General features: G+C 39.8%; 1 protein-coding gene across 3 annotated transcripts in view; it reads left to right on the top strand.

The window, feature by feature from the left end:
- LRP5 (LDL receptor related protein 5) overlaps positions 1 to 17,236 on the top strand; it is a 134,194-nt gene that overhangs the window by 109,209 nt on the left and 7,749 nt on the right. For 2 of the 3 annotated variants that reach the window (XM_062620211.1, XM_062620215.1), the window contains exons 16-22: positions 1,173 to 1,382; positions 2,610 to 2,735; positions 5,744 to 5,980; positions 9,090 to 9,200; positions 12,017 to 12,262; positions 14,630 to 14,769; positions 17,094 to 17,191. In XM_062620211.1, coding sequence (XP_062476195.1) covers positions 1,173 to 1,382; positions 2,610 to 2,735; positions 5,744 to 5,980; positions 9,090 to 9,200; positions 12,017 to 12,262; positions 14,630 to 14,769; positions 17,094 to 17,191 — 1,168 coding nt within the window. The remainder of the gene's footprint in view (positions 1 to 1,172; positions 1,383 to 2,609; positions 2,736 to 5,743; positions 5,981 to 9,089; positions 9,201 to 12,016; positions 12,263 to 14,629; positions 14,770 to 17,093; positions 17,192 to 17,236) is intronic. The other variant, XM_062620214.1, reaches the window with a different exon arrangement.

Raw genomic sequence — 17,236 nt, 5'->3', positions numbered from 1 at the left:
GAATCTGTAATTGAAATAAATGTTACATTCTGATGTTTGGCTGAGTACTATGTAATTTATGCAGCAAATCAGTTGAATCCAGTGCTCATAGCATTTTTATTATATATCTCAGATTCTATAATCTCATTTTGTGTAGATATTCAAAACTTTTCTGTTTTAAATCCAAGCAGACATAAGGTCTTTATTCCAAAATGAAATACAAAAGCAAAAGAAGCACCAAGCTATGATTTTGTTTTGATACCTCATTTTTAAAGTCAAATGTACCCAGTATACTTAGGATTACACAGCCTCAAAATGTTTTTTGTGAATTGATAGAACAATTTAGAATCTTTTGTTCACTCTAGAAAAGCGTAACACGAGCAACAATTAAATGCCACTAAGTGTAGGGCAGCACACGGTAGAATACTGCAAGCATTTAAACTTAAAAGCATTCATAAATGCATTTTTACTTAACGTGTGTTTTTCACATTGTCTGAGTGCAGACTTTTGCACCTTTCTGCAGAGCAGAAAGCCTGAGCATTTGACAGTGTTCCTGTTTAAGAGCATACTGAGTTACTTGGAGTTGGGTTTTCTGGTTGGCTACTGAAGAAAAAAGAGAAGGCAAAGAAAGAAGCGTGGCTGTCAGAATACGAGCTTTTCTTTTGTGATCCTATCTCTGTGTTTGTGATGTAGCGTATGACAGGGCTTGTGTACTTGCCTCCTATTTTACATGGTGAATGTGTTTTATCTGGGTAATGGCAGTGAAGTTAACTGGTTGTATTTCACTCATGGTTGTAGATTCCAGCAAAGTGTATTGTTGCTTGGTGTGTGAATGCACTGTAAGAATTGTGACCCAAGAGCTGAGTCTGTCAGTGACACAGGCTTTGGAGACTGTGCGCAGATACACATGACAGGATGTCAACATGATCCTGGCTGGTTGGCTGGCCAGCCAGTTTATGCAAGCATGAGCTCTGTTTCATGTTGTATCTACTTGCCCTCATGACACAGCAACCGGTTGCATTTACTTGAGATGAAGCTGAACAAACAGAGCCTTGGTCTGCATAGACAGATGGGCCTAGATACCTTAGAGCTAACTATATTTGGTTTGGTTTGATGTGGTTGCTGCTTGATTTTTAAGAAATGATTTCAGACTCAACTGGTATAGAGCTAGTCTTTGGTTTTGTTGATCTCAGGTGCTAACCGCGTGACCCTGGAGGACTCCAACATCCTTCAGCCAATGGGACTTACTGTGCTGGGCAATCACTTGTATTGGATTGATCGTCAGCAGCAGATGATTGAGAGAGTGGAGAAAATAAACGGATACAAAAGGACTAGAATTCAAGGCCGAATTGCTCACCTAACTGGTATTCATGCTGTAGAAGAGCTTGATATGGAAGAATTCTGTGAGTTTATTTCAGTATCTGTTGTCTCTCACTCTTGGTCACTGTCTCTTAAAGCCCTCATCTAGCTGAATATTGTAATAAGATTGCCTAGTGGACTTCAAGTAAGCCATGGAGTGCTTTCAACTCAGCCAGCTGGGATCCAAGAAACAGATGAGAAAAAACTTCCTCTTTCTTGTCAAGGAGTGTTTCTGCAGCTAGAAGATGTGATTTCATGGCACTTAGTTACCTGCTTTGTAGAAGCTTACATGATACTGAATTCACAGTAAAAGCTACCTATAATAATGGTTACTAATTTTTAAAGTACAACCAAATAATAACACTTGGAAAAGCCTATGAAAAGAGGATTGTACTTGTCTTTTCTCCAGGGTTTTTGGACCCCTGTGTAAAGCATGACTGTTTTGATTCAGCATAATCAATGATGTAAAATGAGGGAGGGAGAATGTGCAGGAAAGTCCTACAATGAATTATTGTGGAAGTAGAATTTCTCTCCTGTCAGAGGTGGAGCCATTTTAGGTCTCCCCTTCTGAAATGGGTTACACATGCAGGGCCTTCTTTTCCTGGACTGTTGGTCCAAGTTCTGTGGCCTGAAAAAGAGTGTAGAAACCTCTTAAAGTAGTCACTCCTCAAAGTGACAACCTAAACCTCCTCCTGCTTAACAGAAATGTAAAAGAGAATTTACATATTTTGTGATTTGGGCACACAACCGTGTAGCTTCCTTTAAAAAAAATAAAAAAATCAATTGTGTGTTTTTATGTTGCAGTTTTGCAAGTAACAGGGAAATTGAGGGGCTAGATATTATGAGCTCTTTAAGATTAAAGGAGACTTCCTGAAAGATTTGGGGGTTGGCATTCTGCAGTGATGTGTGTTCATTCTTAATGCCTGACTACCCTGGAAATGCAGGTGGGATGTCTAGGTATGCTGTAAATGTGACCTTCCAAAATCTGCCTTCTCATTCCTTTTCCCCTTAGCTCCCAAATTCTTTTTAGGAGTCCTTTAAAGTTGTCCGTATCACTATTAACTGGGAGAAATGTAGTCTTCATGAAGCAGAAAATCAGCTTTTGAGCACTGAATTGAAAAATCCTGCATTTATCTTCCGATTAATTTGTAGTGAAATCTTGGTTAATCAAATAGAACTGGTTTGTGAGTGGTTTGGTGAGTTTGCCCTAGCTAGGACTAGTTATCATTTCTTTTATGCTTTTTGATATTCTTTTCTGTGTGTTTCTCCAGCTGTGCATCCATGCTCCCGTGACAATGGTGGGTGCTCACACATTTGCATTGCCAAAGGGGATGGGACTCCAAGATGTTCATGCCCCGAGCACCTTGTGCTTCTGCAGAATCTCTTAACATGTGGAGGTGAGTTACATTTAATTCTACTGTTGAGCAGTTTACATCAAAAAAGTTGGGAGTTGAGGTTGCATTCCAATCCAAAATGTGGATTGCACAATGATTTTTTTCCTACACATGGTATGTTGCGTCATGTGTTAAATTGACCTTTGATTCTTCTGCCGTTTTCTGCTTCAGTATTTGGACATATGTGACTTATGATTGTGAGCAGAATATTCTTGTTTGACCCAAAAATACTTGCATCTTCTACTGAGATTTTTATAATTGTATGATGTGTCAGGTTTGTGCTTTAAACAAAAGCTTACAAGGTGATGTTGCATCAACCCGTAATGACCTAGCAGCAGTAAATGTACATATGATTCCCACTGTGTCATATTCCACTCTTTCAAATGAATTTGGCTTCATAACATGAAGCACTGTACTGTCTAGTTACAAAATGTAGGCCAAAAGCTTCATTGCAATCCTTTTTAATTAATTTAATTAAGGTAGCTCTCCTCTTTCCACATAGTAGACGTTTTCTGCAGACTGCTCTTTCACAATTCTTGGATTTTTGAGATTTGTTCTTATGCTTGCAGAGGGAATTAAAAACAAACAAACAAACAAAAAACAGTGCTTCTTTTTGGGAGACAGCATATCTTAAATTATTTGGCTCTGTTTGTCCTCTTGACTTCTTTTATGTATTCATTTTGCCGTGGATTTCATTTTCTGGCTGAACTCTGACCTCCCAAGGGACAGTCATTACCATTATAAACTGCTTGCTTTCCCATGACCACAACAGGCTATGTGGTTTTAGAGTAGTGGTGGTTACATCTGTGTGGGGAATCAACCTACTTGTATTTCTTGCTCTACTGTTGTTGCACAACATGGCCAACGTGAGATTCCTACATCCCACTCCTCATCCCACTCCTTTGTTACCTTCAGTGATAAATCAAAAAATCCAGGGGCTTCTATCAGTGTCTGGTTTTTGTATTCTAATCCTTCACTAAGCCTGCAACAACTTTTTAACCTATCGTGTCTGCCATAGTAGCAGCCGAGAGCTAGTATTTCAAAACATTATTTCAAAATAATAAAATATTTCAAAAGATTAATAGCTATTTTAGCTGTTTGTCCATGTTTGTCCATGTACTCTTCTGAATGCTCTTGACAAGTTTTTAAATGCAAGCTGTGCCTGCCAAGTGCAACCGTAATGCAACACTAATGTGGCTGTAGATGCAGAAGTAGTAATCTGTCTGTTGAATTATGTAAACAGCACACTCATTCCAGAATTTAATTAAAGAATTATCTTAATATGCGTATCTGGCATCTTTGTCTTACCTACAGCTGTCAGGCCCCTGGCTGCAATTTTTATATTGCCTCACCAAATAATCATAAATCAGAAACTTTAAAATCATAACATTGTCAAAAATAAAATGCATTTGGATTTTTATTTGCATTCTGTTTTTCAAGCTCTTGATTATACTTGAGTCTCATTTTTGAACATTCCTGCCTAATGAAAAAAGTACAGCAGCACTTTTAAAATGGTTTGCATATAATTGCATAGCTCTAGGATCTATCTACACTACCTTCCGGAAAAAAATACTCATACAAAAGTCTTGTCATTGGTTACAGCTGCAAAGCTTTCCTTAAGCTGGGTTCTTTGTGATGTCCAGCACTGAGCCTGGATGTTTATAAAAGCTCATTCGGTTTTCAGAGAATTGTTGCCATCCAGTGTCAGCGCACACCTCCAGCTTGCTCAGTATTGTTGTCATAGACAGGGTGTGCTGTGGTACCCTGTTAATCCAAGTGGTAAAGCATCTACTTGGAGCATTCACTGGCAACAGCAGCTGTGGGGATCAGTGACTGCCTGTGTTGACTTGTTTAATTACATCACAGGGATCTGACCCAGCAACTTTTGAAATCAGTGGAAATGTGTCTGTTTGCTGCAGCGATGTTTTGAGATGCTTCCCTCATTTTCAACATAAATAACTGCTACTCCAGTAACTGAAGGTTCACATGTTGGCTAATGGCTTATATGTTGATATTAATGGTGGAAAAGTGTGTGCTAATTTGATGTATGTAAGAATTAGCAGCATTTTTTGCAATAGATTCTCGATCTGGTTTGTCTTTGTCTTTTCACATTCAAAAGAAAGCAACAATGAATGTCTTCCTGTAGCGTAACTGTAGCATTTCTACATCAGGTTGTAGCCGCTGCTAAATGCTAACAGCATGTGATTGGGCAACAGTATATTTGTGGAGTGGATTGATGCCAGGATCTTGGGGTCCATGAAAAGTCAAATTTGAAGGAAGTCCAGGCTTTCTTAGGTCCAACAAGCAAAAAAATAAAAGTCCAGAGTTCTGTCCCTGATGATAGTGAAAGAATGTAAGACCAAGGCAGGCCTGTGGTGCTTCCCAGACTACTTTCTGAACCTCCAATGACCTACAGCCTAGGACTTTCCAGCAAGAGGACTTAGCTTAATGTTTAACAGGCCTTTACAGATACTTTTTCTACATTCATATTTTTCAGTTCATACCTAACTCAGCAATTTGTGGATAAACCACTGGAAAAATAGAGAAACAGATATTGTAGAAGCAGATGTTGTATGTTTTAAGTAGATTAATTGTCAGTTAACCCAATGTGCCAAGTTTTCTTATGAAGAATTGTTCCAGGGTAATATATTTGCAGGGATTACAGTTGCGTAGACTGTGGCTTGAGTATTTATTTGAATTTGTGCAGGACAGTGTCTTCCAACGGGTGACTGTAGGAGCCAAAGTAAGTATTTGTAGTTCCTGTCCTTAGTTCAGTGCTCAACTGCTACAAGCAAGATTCTTCAACCAGCATGCATCCAGTTTTTGATATGACGTTGGCAAAATTTCATCCCCTATGCAAAATCATGTTTTCCTCTTTGCTGGAATCTTAATATTGTGATAGAACTTCAGTTCAGGGATGTGTGTTTTTCTTTTAAAGTCTGTCACATCGTTATTTTGTTGTAAGGGCTAAAATTGAATCCAGAAATGTGATTTGTTTTCTCTTTCTTCAGAACCTCCAACTTGTTCCCCAGACCAGTTTACCTGTGCAACTGGAGAGATTGACTGTATCCCAATGGCATGGCGATGTGATGGATTTCCAGAGTGTGATGACCAGAGTGATGAAGATAGTTGCCCAATATGCTCTGCATCCCAGTTCCAGTGTGAGAAAGGACAGTGTATCGACGCACACTTGCGGTGTAATGGAGAAATTGACTGCCAAGATAAATCTGATGAAGCAGATTGTGATAGTAAGATTGATTTTCCTGAACTTGTGGTTTTAACATAAGCATCTGTGTGGGATTCTAAGTGTTCTTCATATGTCTGTATAGGATTTTTAGTTTCAGATGGTGAAAAACAGCCTTAACCATAAGACTAAGTAAGCTATCCACTGTTTTCTTTCCCTCTTTCTTATTCTGTTGCTCAGATTAAACTTCTCTGTAGCTACTTAAATTTCTGACCATGTAACTACAGGTGTGTGGGAGGTTGGGGGGAGAGTATCTTTAATACATACCCTGAACAAAAACAGGATAGAATCTGGCAGAACTTAACACATGCTTTTTTTCCCTGTATAATTATCATTCTGGCTTGCACTGTTTCCTGGGTGTCTACTTCACCTTTGGACAGTGCTCACAGCAAGGTGCCACAGGACACCTTAATCCTGTGGCTGAATTGGCTTTTCTGAGAGTTCACTCTTAGAAACCTGATGTTTATAATCCTGGATATACCTTTCTATGAGAAATCTGTGGAATGACATCCAAGGAACTTTTACTGCTGCAGCTGCTTTGTATGCAGTCAGCCATAGGACCTGGGTCCCAAAGAGAAGCATGAATGGGTGCATTTGCATCATCCTTTAGTAGATGGGAAACCTTGCATATTCTGTATCTAGGATCAAGGCATAGCTGAAACAGACACTTGACTATGAGTGGGTACCATGGCTTCTTATTGCTGTACAGAATTTCAGGAGCCTATTCAGTAGTGTGGCTCTTGGCCTGTTGAAGCCTCAGGACCATCGGCTTTACCCACTCAGTGACTAAGAATTGCCACTGGGCCAGCAGGATAGATTTTTGTGACATTTCAGTGAGTAATTCTGTGGATTTGCATTGTCTTCTCTGTAACTTTGAGCCTGGATACCAGAACACCAGTGTCGCCTTTGCAAAGAAGAGGAGGATCAGTCATGCCTAAGTTCCTGTCTTTCTTATGGGAGGTGGTACTTGCTAACTGTACTGCTTCATCAAGAGGCCCTGCTTTGTCCAGCATGGAGCGCATATGCAACCTAACAGTGCCATCGCACACATGCAGAGTCAAGGTGGAATGTGTATGTGGTCATCTCACTGTGAAATGGTGGGCACTGCTAAACAAACTTTATGCCAATATTTTTGGCATCATATGAACTGTAGGTACCTGCCTTTCCCTGCACTGCCTCTTTGAGGGCACAGATGGGCATTACCATCTGGTATAGAATAGTTGAAGACACATTTCTTCAGTTATTGAATGCTCAGTGGTTGTACACCTAGTTTTCTGCAAGCACTTGAGTCACCCAAGTCTAAACTTTTGTCCAGGATGCTGACACTTCCTTAGAAGAGCTATAAAAATACTCAGTGTCCAGGGTTATACTGAGGGAGATGTGGTGAATGTGGACTCTGTAGTCTTCACAGAGTAAAGGAATCTTTACAGGCCAAAGCCAGAGTGGATTCCTAAGAAAATTAAAATCCGTTAGGCCTTTCTTGTCTGTTAGCATATGTCAGCCTATTGGGGAAGGGAAGGAGGCATTAGTGCATTCTTGTTCTCAATATGAAGTGTATTCAGGTAGTGAGGCTAACTGGGCTTAATAGAACTTTGGTACTCCACCTCATGCATCAGAGGAATTGCCTTGTGCTCAGAGCAGTGATAATCACTGCCTTTCCATAGGTCTGAGTTCAATGCCTTGATTCTCTCAGAAGCCACTTCTCCTATCTCCTAGTTTCCCAAGGCATGTTGGAAAGTTGCATTGGCACAGGGGTTGCATACTGTGATTGGAAGTGGCCAAAGAAATGTCCCTGGGTATGTCCCACATCTTCAAGACTGTGCCCTTCATCTTGTTGAACCTATTATGGTACTGCTAGCTAGTTCTGTCTTATCCTGAGGAAGTCAAAAGGTTAACAGTGTCATGATATTGCAACTGGATTACCATGCCACTGAAGAAACTACATCACCTGAACAACACAGGTTCAGTACACCAAGTTGTCCATTGCTAGATCAAGAAGAAACCACAAGTTCAACAAGGCAGGACAGCAACAGAAAATAGAGCATGTAAGAAGGGAAAGGATATTAAGACAGAAGACTTGAGAGAAGACAAAGGAGAAGCAGACAGTTGCAAGAATAAGTTGAGGGGTGGTAGTCACTGGCAACTAGGAAGGTGCACACAGAACTTGGCCCTTCTCATAGTGCAAAAACCTAAGTGGTGTGGTGGGAGCTCTAGATAATTTTAGAGCCTTCTGTTAACGTGTAAATGTTTTATATGCACTGTAAGACCTTGTGAAGCTGCATCCAGCTTACTGGGGGCATAACAGTCCAAATCAGGAGCTGATGCATATCAAGCTTCTAGCTAAGTTTTCTCCATAAATAATTTAGTTCTCTTACATGAGAACTGCTCTGCAAAATGGACCATGGCAAAGTAAGTATGGCTATTGAGGAGGTCCACGTCAAACCACCACCAGTGCTGTGATCCGAAACATGAATTTGGATCTTCTACTCCAGAAGAAAACAGCATGCCTTATTTTTGCATTAAATAACCTGTACTGTGACCTTCCAGAACTCTTGCTTACTAGCCCTTGTACAACAGTCTGTCTTTTATGTCTTTTTATATGCTCTGACTTGACAGAGATTCCAAAGTTAATTAACAAGTCCTTTTCACTGAATCAGAGGCTCCTACAAATAGATAAGAAATTTATCAGTTAATTAGCAAGGTTATATTATACAGGACTACGTAACATACTACAGACTATATAAGATTATAATATGTCAAGGTATTACATTTTGTTAACCTGTCAGGTGATAAGCTACACTTCTTAGTTATTGTAAGATTATTTATTGCTGAATTTGATCCCAGTTTTGCCCCAACAGGACTGATTTGACAAAGGATGGGGAGTTACTGGGATCAGAATTTTATTTTAGCCCTACTGACTAGGGTGTTTAACAAGAAGAAGAAAGCATCAAGAGAGATGCAGATTTGCATTTTACCCACAGCAGCAAAGCAGATGTTCTGGTGCCTACCTGGTCAAAAATACACTGCGGCATCATGTCTCACTTTTTATTTTCTTAAGTTGCTCAAATGCTGCCATGCAAGTAGTACTTAATCTTGTCTTTCTTTCTGTGCAGCAATTTGTCTACCCAATCAGTTCCGATGTGCAAGCGGCCAGTGCATCCTCCTGAAGCAACAGTGTGACTCCTTTCCAGATTGCATCGATGGTTCTGATGAGCTTATGTGTGGTAAGATGTCATTCCTTGAGATTCAAGTGCTGTGTTCAGGCATAATGTCCTATGCAGAGCCCCAGTCTTTGCACAGTAATATTCTTTCAGGGTAGCCCAGTGAATCTTGGCCACATATTCTCATAGTTGTATAAAATGTAGGTATGTACTATGTATGTGATGAAGTATGTAACGCTATTATTCCAGGAAATGCAATACAGCATTAGTGAAGATGATCTGAAATCCCAGTGTTACTTCAAGCTAGGCACAAAATGCTATATGGGATACAATGCCGCCTTCTTTAGATGAGCCTTCAGATCTATACCCAGGGGATCTGATTCTGCTATGCTCAGTATCTTGGTACTTGCAGAGCTGCTGCTAAGCTTGGGGTGGCTTTTAAAAGTGCACAGCCCAATCCACTGCAATTACAGGGTCAAGCTGCAGGATAATTATGTGGAGAAACTAGCATGCAGTGAGCAAAAGTCCACAAGAGACCACAAGCTTGTCTCTTAAAGTGCAGCTAGATAGGAAAAGAATATAAGGAGAGAGACCTTGATTTTTCTGGGCAAAATGTTACTTTGAACTGTCATTCCCATGCCAGTAGGTTTATGCAAGTTACAGGCATGCTCATGGCTGTTGCTGTATTAGTCCTTAGCAGGATCTGTTATTTTGCAGTCTGAGGTGGATGGTAAAATTCACTTACCTGTGCTTTGCTTGCAGTTCCCCTCTTTTTGCACCATCAGGGTGACTAGTGCATGAAGTTTTCAGGCAATGGGGCAGATAAAGGGAGCATTTAGTAACTCACAAGTTGTTTAGCAAAACAGTTGGAACATAGCATTTTAGACAAGAAGCAAATAGATGTGCTGATCTGTTGGTAATTCATTCTGAACATATACCTTGTGTTGGGTGGTTTTGCTTAATGATGTTGCCTATAGGGCCTTGGCTAATTGCAGGGGTTTTAATATCTTAGAGTCTTGTCAGGTTTTAAAGCACCAGTTGTCAGAAGCTGTGCCACTGCTCTGATGAAAAGAGGGGTCACCAGGTGGTCTGGGTAACCTTGTCTCTTCCTTCCATCCTCATGGGGGGTACTACAAGGAAAAGTGTATTTCATAAAAGTGGTGAGGGGAGCCCACTGAAGTGGTGAATAGAAGAAAAGGCTAAAAGAATAGCCACAAAAACTGCTCTCCCTCATCTTCCATTTATCTCAGCTCTCACCCTGTTCCCTCGCTTCTCTGGATAATGTAAAGCCACTTCTTCCTCTTCTTTTCTTTTTCAGTTTATTTTCTTTGTGCACTTGACAAACTTTCATGCTGCCAAGTTAATGCAGCTGTTTCCTGTTTGCCGTTAGGGTCCAGTCCTGCAATTAGGTCTTAACTGATTTAAATGTGTCTTTATGTAGACATAAGACTGTCTCCTCTGGAGTCTCTTAGTGGAACAGAGCATTCTGTGGTTTCTTGCTTGACTGAGGGAAGGAACTCAAGCAGGGAATAAGAATGATTGCTACTTTCTAGATAAGGATCTTGCATTCAAAAGAAGCTAGATTTAACCAAAATGAGAACTGTGTGTTTTAAATTAATTAGTTTGGGAACATGTTTTAATTTTGGCTTTGTTTTTTTCTGGTGTCATATCTGATCTAATCTATTTGAAAATTAGGGACTTAGCTGGCATAAAAGCTGTCACGCACTAATAAGTGTGAAGACTGTGAAGCAGAAATGAATTCTTGATGCTTCGCTGTTAAAGACTTTATCAGTAGAATTTTGTATTTCCTTTATCTTCCTCTCAAATTTCAGTTGTTTTTCCACTGAAAGGAATGAACCACTGGAGAAAAATTTTATGAAGTGAAGGCTTGAATCTTATGTGAACCATTTCACTTCTTACAGCTTCATTAAGGGGGAAAAGGGTCTATTGTTTGATCTGAATGTGTAAAATTGATAGGCTTTGGCCAAGTTTATTTTGATTTGTCCACTTTATGAATATAAATGTATATTTGCATATGTAAAAAAGAACTATAAATGTTGCATGAATCATGTGGAAAAACTGGTTTTCACTGAAGAATGTCACATATATGAAAAACATAGAGGTGTCAGGTTTATTTAACAATAATTTTGAATGTGTTACCCAAAATGAGGGAAGATAGGAAACATAGCTCATCTCAAATACTGCGGCACTTTTTATGGTTCAACATTGGGCTGTATAGGGAACAAAGAAATGAGAAGTAGGAAGTATTTGAGATATTCTGTACTTTGTTTTCCTTCCAATTTGTAAGGTTTATTTTAGAAAGCAAGTCATATTTTAAGCCCTAATTAGCAAGGAAGACATCCACTGCTTAATACATATGGCAGCATTCCTGTTGGTAAAACCTTTTAATTTTTTAATGATTTTTTTTTAATGTTTTTATTTTCTAGTGTTTTTTAATTTTTTAAAAACTAGCACAAATGGCTTTTGAGAGAGCAGAGTCCTCTCTGAGTAGGGACTTCATGTTTATATGTGTCCTATATCCTTAATCTGTAGACTTTGTGGGGGGAAGAAAAGAAAACTTCCTGGACTGTTCTTATCAAGATGCTAAGTAATCCTGTTCTGAGATGAATTGCTAGACACAAAGGAGAGTACCTTGCTAATACTGCTTGATGTACATGGAGGGGAGGAAGAGGCATGAAGTCCTGTGCATGGTATCAGAATATGTGGAGCTATAGATGCCCAAGTTTGATGCAGATGCTTCCAAAGACATTGTGTGAATGACTGAGCTGACTTATTCGCTGTAACAAGCTCCAGGACAGCAACATATGAATAGCCCCGTGTTTAATGCCCTTCCTTATTTTTTTCTCCTCTCTTTCCAGAAAAACCAAAGCCATCCTCAGACGAGTCGCAGCCACACAGTAGTGCCATTGGTCCTGTCATTGGCATAATATTGTCACTTTTTGTCATGGGAGGAATGTACTTTGTTTGCCAGCGAGTGGTGTGTCAGCGCTATGCTGGGCCCAATAGTCCTTTTCCACATGAGTATGTCAGTGGCACCCCTCACGTCCCTCTTAATTTTATTGCTCCAGGAAGTTCTCAACATGGCACCTTTACTGGTAAGGATGGTAAGGACCTTGCACCTAATTAGTACCAGTACATTGTCTGGATTTGGAGTTATACACACTATTTAGAGTGCAGAAATTAGATGTTGTTGATCTGTTCAGTGGTTTTGGTATGAATCTGTCATTTGGATCAGATATGCAAAAACACATTTCAGTAGGCATCTTGCCATATTTTCAAAATCAGTTTTCATGCTAAACTGCATCTTCACAGGTGTTTGTGTTTTGCCAGAGAAAACATGCTCTTTAAATAGCTAATTCTGGTTTATGTAATAAAGCCGGAGCTTTGCGTAGTACTTCGTACCTAAGGCCCACAAAACATTATGAAGACTAGTGAACCAAGTGCAATATTGGAAACAGAAACACATGTTCCTGTTTCCTAGAATGCCATTTAGCATTCTGGTGAAAGTTCTGTTGAGTTATTCTTTGTGTCTGTCCTGTCCATTAAAGTTCTTCAGACATTTTGGCCTGTTTGCCCAAGATGGATATGTTATTCCACAGTGGAAAGAAGCAGGGGAAAGAAGTGAAGCATCTTACTTTACTGTAATACAAAAAAGCACGGGATAAACTTCCCAAAGTTACAGCAGCAGATGTGGAAGAACACAAGTGGCCTGGGTGTGGCATCGTAGTCTGGATGCTCATTGCCTGAAGTGTAATGAAAATGTGCCTTTTGTTTTAGCCCATCTCTGAGACTGCCTTCCTGTTTGCTTTTGGACAAAGCATTTATTCTCTCTGTGTCTCAGTCCTTCATCTCTAAAACAGCAAAGCTTCTCTACCTCGCAAAGGACTCAAACTGTCCTGTTGGAGAAGTTCATTCAACTATGATGCTGAGACCGAAGGAAGACTTGAAGTATACATAAAAGCTTAGGATATTCAGCTAATAAATAAGAACCCAGAAACCTCAAATAGGTATCAAAGAAAATACTTAAATGGTGTACCTCAGATCATTTTGCAAAGTAAAACATACTTTTCATGGAGGAAATAGCAAAGTCTTAACTATAGAGCCCTGAGAAGAAAGAATTTATCTTCATACTGTTCAGGAAGCTGGAAAGTAAATGTTGATCTGTAAACCTGCCAGACGGGGTCAGAAGAGAGGAAATCCATACTTAAGAGTATTTGGAGTCTGCTTTTCATGTCAGCTGAAATCAGATGCATGATAAAGACAAATGAAAAGATGTGGCACTTCTTCATATTAAACTACTTTGTGAGACGTGCTAATTGTTGTTTTCTTCTAGCCATGTCTTTGAAGATAGCCAGATGTAACTTAGGTTTAGCCTTTCTCACACTTTAGTGGCTGTGGTCAACTATTCCTGCTTAAAGTATGTTTTTATGGTTATTGAAAGGTTTTTGTGGTAGGAAATAAAATCTAAGGATGAAATCATTGCAAGTGAAATCTTTGCAGCAGGGTTCTAATTTGGGCTTCACACTGAAGCTTTTTTAATTAAAGCAGGTATCAGTGGGTTTTGTCTGTACCTCTGGAGGTGTTAACCAAGCTGTCATTCTGATTCTCATTTGTATTTCTTATTTTTTTCTAATCCATATTGCTGTGACAAGTTACAGCAGCTGAAAATTTTACCATTGTTGTTCATTCTAAAGAAAAGACATAGGTTTCTCATACCATGACAGTTCCAAAACAGTTATTCATGAATGCTGATCTTAGATAGAGCCACTCTGCTTGTAATAAATATTTTCTGCATCTGAAATTTTTCTGAAACCTTCCCAAACTAAACTGCTTCATTGGCACTGAGTCGTCTGACAGGAAGAAGCTCAGAATGTGTGGTCTGATTTAAGTGTATATTGCAGCAAAACTGATTGGAGAATGTTGTCTTCCCTCTTCCTGTCACCCAGGATTCCTTCTTTGTGCCACTGCTGGTTTCAGTTTAAGCAGTGATTTTGATTTTTTTTTTTTTTTTTTAATAAAAATAATGATTTTTTTTGCTGTTATTCATGTACTTTCAATTAACTTGCTTTGGATGGAAATGGAAACTTTTGTAGCTTGTTTTTTCTAGCTTGTTTTTCTTGGGCAGTGTATAATGGTTTTTTGCAAACACCTGAATTTAACTGGAAACTTTCTTAGTTAACAATTTGGATGAAAAGTTTGGGTCAGCTGTTCTGGAGATTCCTTTCTCTAGCAGAGTGTTGAGAGCAGGTTGTGAGGTGTTCAGTGCTGCAGTGAAACATTAAGTGGTGTGGGGGCAAGATGTTTTCTTTACAAAATATGTTGTTCCTTGTTTTTACATAGAACACTGTTCCCAAAGTGACAAATCAGTAGCATTGCATGGGTTTGCCAAGCTGTGGATTTGTTTTCTGTTTTGCGCTGGTAGATGGAATTGTGGTTTACCTAACTTTGTTTTCCTCTCTGTCTGACTGCAGGCATCTCTTGTGGAAAGTCCGTGATCAGCTCCATGAGTCTCATGGGAGGAAGCAGCGGTGCCCCCTTATATGACAGAAACCATGTTACTGGAGCCTCTTCAAGTAGCTCATCCAGCACTAAAGCCACTTTCTACCCACAGGTACATCTTGAAAATATACCTTTGAGTTAAGTACCTCCCACTTTTAAAGAAAGAGAAGATGAAAATTTATGCTACTAAATAGAATAATGGTTATTCTAAGGTATTACTGTTTATGATCTACAGGCGCAGTCTGACACCCATTGAACTCCATGATAGGACTTTGTTGTAGTCCATGAGGATTACACAATGCTATACAGTGTCTATAATGTTTTGCTACTGGAGTGGTATTCAGCTGGGTTGTTCCTGGGCACTTCTGTTCTTATGTCTTGACTCCCTTGGAGATGCCACCTCCTTTGCTCTTTGTAAACTCTGATGTCAGTGGCCCAATGACATTTTGCACTGAGTAATGCTGCACTCATGGAATAGAAAGACAAACAAGACACAACAGGACTGGAATGCAAACTCATAAGAAATAAGCTTGGCTTGCTGTTCAAGTAGTGTCGATTGTTGATTGAGAAAACCAAGTGTGTGCATGGGAGAAAACACTTATACTGGCAGGGATTACTTTGCTTGGGTTTTTTCAGCTGTAATTTAGCTCAGTTTCTGGCTTTTAGCTGTTGGAAGTGAATTTCAATCCCCATTTCTCTGAATGAATTCAAAGCCATGAATAGGAGTTATTCTTTAAGAATATGTAGGAGAAACATTACATACTGTTAGCCAGCATTTTGTCATGTAAGTTTTTTCCTTAGTGATTCCAAGCAAAACATGCACTCACTCTTCTGTTCACACAAGCTTGCAGAGTCAATCTGTTAGCTATTGAGGTGATTTTTTTGGGAGCCCACATACTTTGTGGATATCTCTCCCGTTTAAGAAGGGCAAGAATAGAAAAGAGAGGCTTGTGAGCTTATCTATTGATATGGTAAAACTGTTACTTATTTCTTGCATTACCTTCTCAATGAAGTTATCAAGCAGCTAGTCCTGCTAGCAGATGTTTGGAAGTCAGCAGCCCTCCTCATTTAGCTTGTCTCATGCTTCACCAGTATCTGTGTAACATGCTGAACAATTTAATGCTAATACTGGGTTGATATGTCAAAGCCACACTAAAAAGGATGAACAGAAAAACATAGCTGAATTTATATGAAAATACTTAAATGTATCTTGAAAGAGGAAAGAATGGCTTTAAACTGAGAGAAGGGAGATTGAGATGAGATATTAGGAAGACATTCTTCCCTGTGAAGGTGGTGAGGCCCTGGCACAGGTTGCCCAGAGAAGCTGTGGCTGCCCCATCCCTGGCAGTGTTCAAGGCCAGGTTGGACAGGGCTTGGAGCAAGCTGGTCTAATGGAAGGTGTCCCTGCCTGTGGCAGGGGGTTGGAACTGGATGAGCCTTAAGGTCCCTTCCAGCCCAAACCATTCTATGGCTTTATGATTAATAGTGATATGCTCAATTCAACAGCCGGGAATCATTTTGCTAGACACTGCGCAGTGAAGACCAAAACAATGACCTCCACTCCAGCGATTTTACAGTCACTGTAATGAGAGAAGAGCAGAGGCAGAGGAAGGATGCTATCGTGGTCACTGTGGCAGGCCATGGCTTGGCAGAATGCCCAGGGCAGGCTGTGTACAAGATACTCACTTCAATAGCAAGGCCCTACCATCAGTAGCAATGCTGTAATTTTCCACATTGGACAGGAGGAAGTGCAGTCCTTGTTTTTAGGCCAGTATCCTGCTGGTCATGTCAGAGGTTCTGCTTCCTGCTATGGGAAGGATCCTAAAGGATTCTGAAGTGCAACAAACTCTTCTTAGTGTGAGGGTTACCAGCAACTCTGTGTATGCACACACAGGCTAGGGCAGGCTGTAACTATTTTTTAGCTTGTAGGCTCTTTGCATTGTGAACTGTGTCAAAATCATGTGTTTACAGAACCACAGTGAAAAAGTATTCAGGCAAGAATGGAGTTGTATTAGTTATGGTAAAGGAAATTGGCCTCCTGATCCTGCTGCTAACCTGGGTGTTAGTTTAGGGGCTGGGTGTTGGAACAGACTTTGTTTCCTTCAGGATGATATCAGTCCTTAGATCCAACGAAGTACACTGAGATTCATCAAAACTGTCTCATTTCCAGCTTTACCACAGCCTTACAGTGTAATAATGGATGTGGCAAGGAAGAAAATGCCATGTACTGAGAGAACTTTGAAGGCCTGAAGTGTACGCAAGCCCAGAGTAAAGCCTCATAACGAACTTCCATGTCCTTTAAAAGTGCATTAATTCACCCAAGCACCAAGGAGAGGAAAATAAAATGAGTGACAGGGTGAAGGCGTAAATAATATTTTCAAAGGAAGTAGTTGTAGAATTAATCCAAACTTTTGCACTTTTTCCTATTTTTCCTAGATCTTGAACCCACCTCCTTCCCCAGCTACCGATCGCTCCCTGTATAATGCAGAGATGTTTTATTCTTCAAACATTCCTTCAACCACAAGATCTTACAGGTACAGCTCATATAAAAAGTTTTGATAAATCTTCTATTGATCTGT

The sequence above is a fragment of the Pezoporus occidentalis genome, unplaced genomic scaffold (genome assembly GCF_034315485.1).
Source record: "Pezoporus occidentalis ecotype Australia unplaced genomic scaffold, CSIRO_AGI_Poc_V1 ctg22, whole genome shotgun sequence".
In the NCBI taxonomy this organism is placed as follows: Eukaryota; Metazoa; Chordata; class Aves; order Psittaciformes; family Psittacidae; genus Pezoporus; species Pezoporus occidentalis.
Note: the sequence above shows the minus strand (reverse complement) of the source record. Positions and strands in the feature narration are given on the sequence as shown.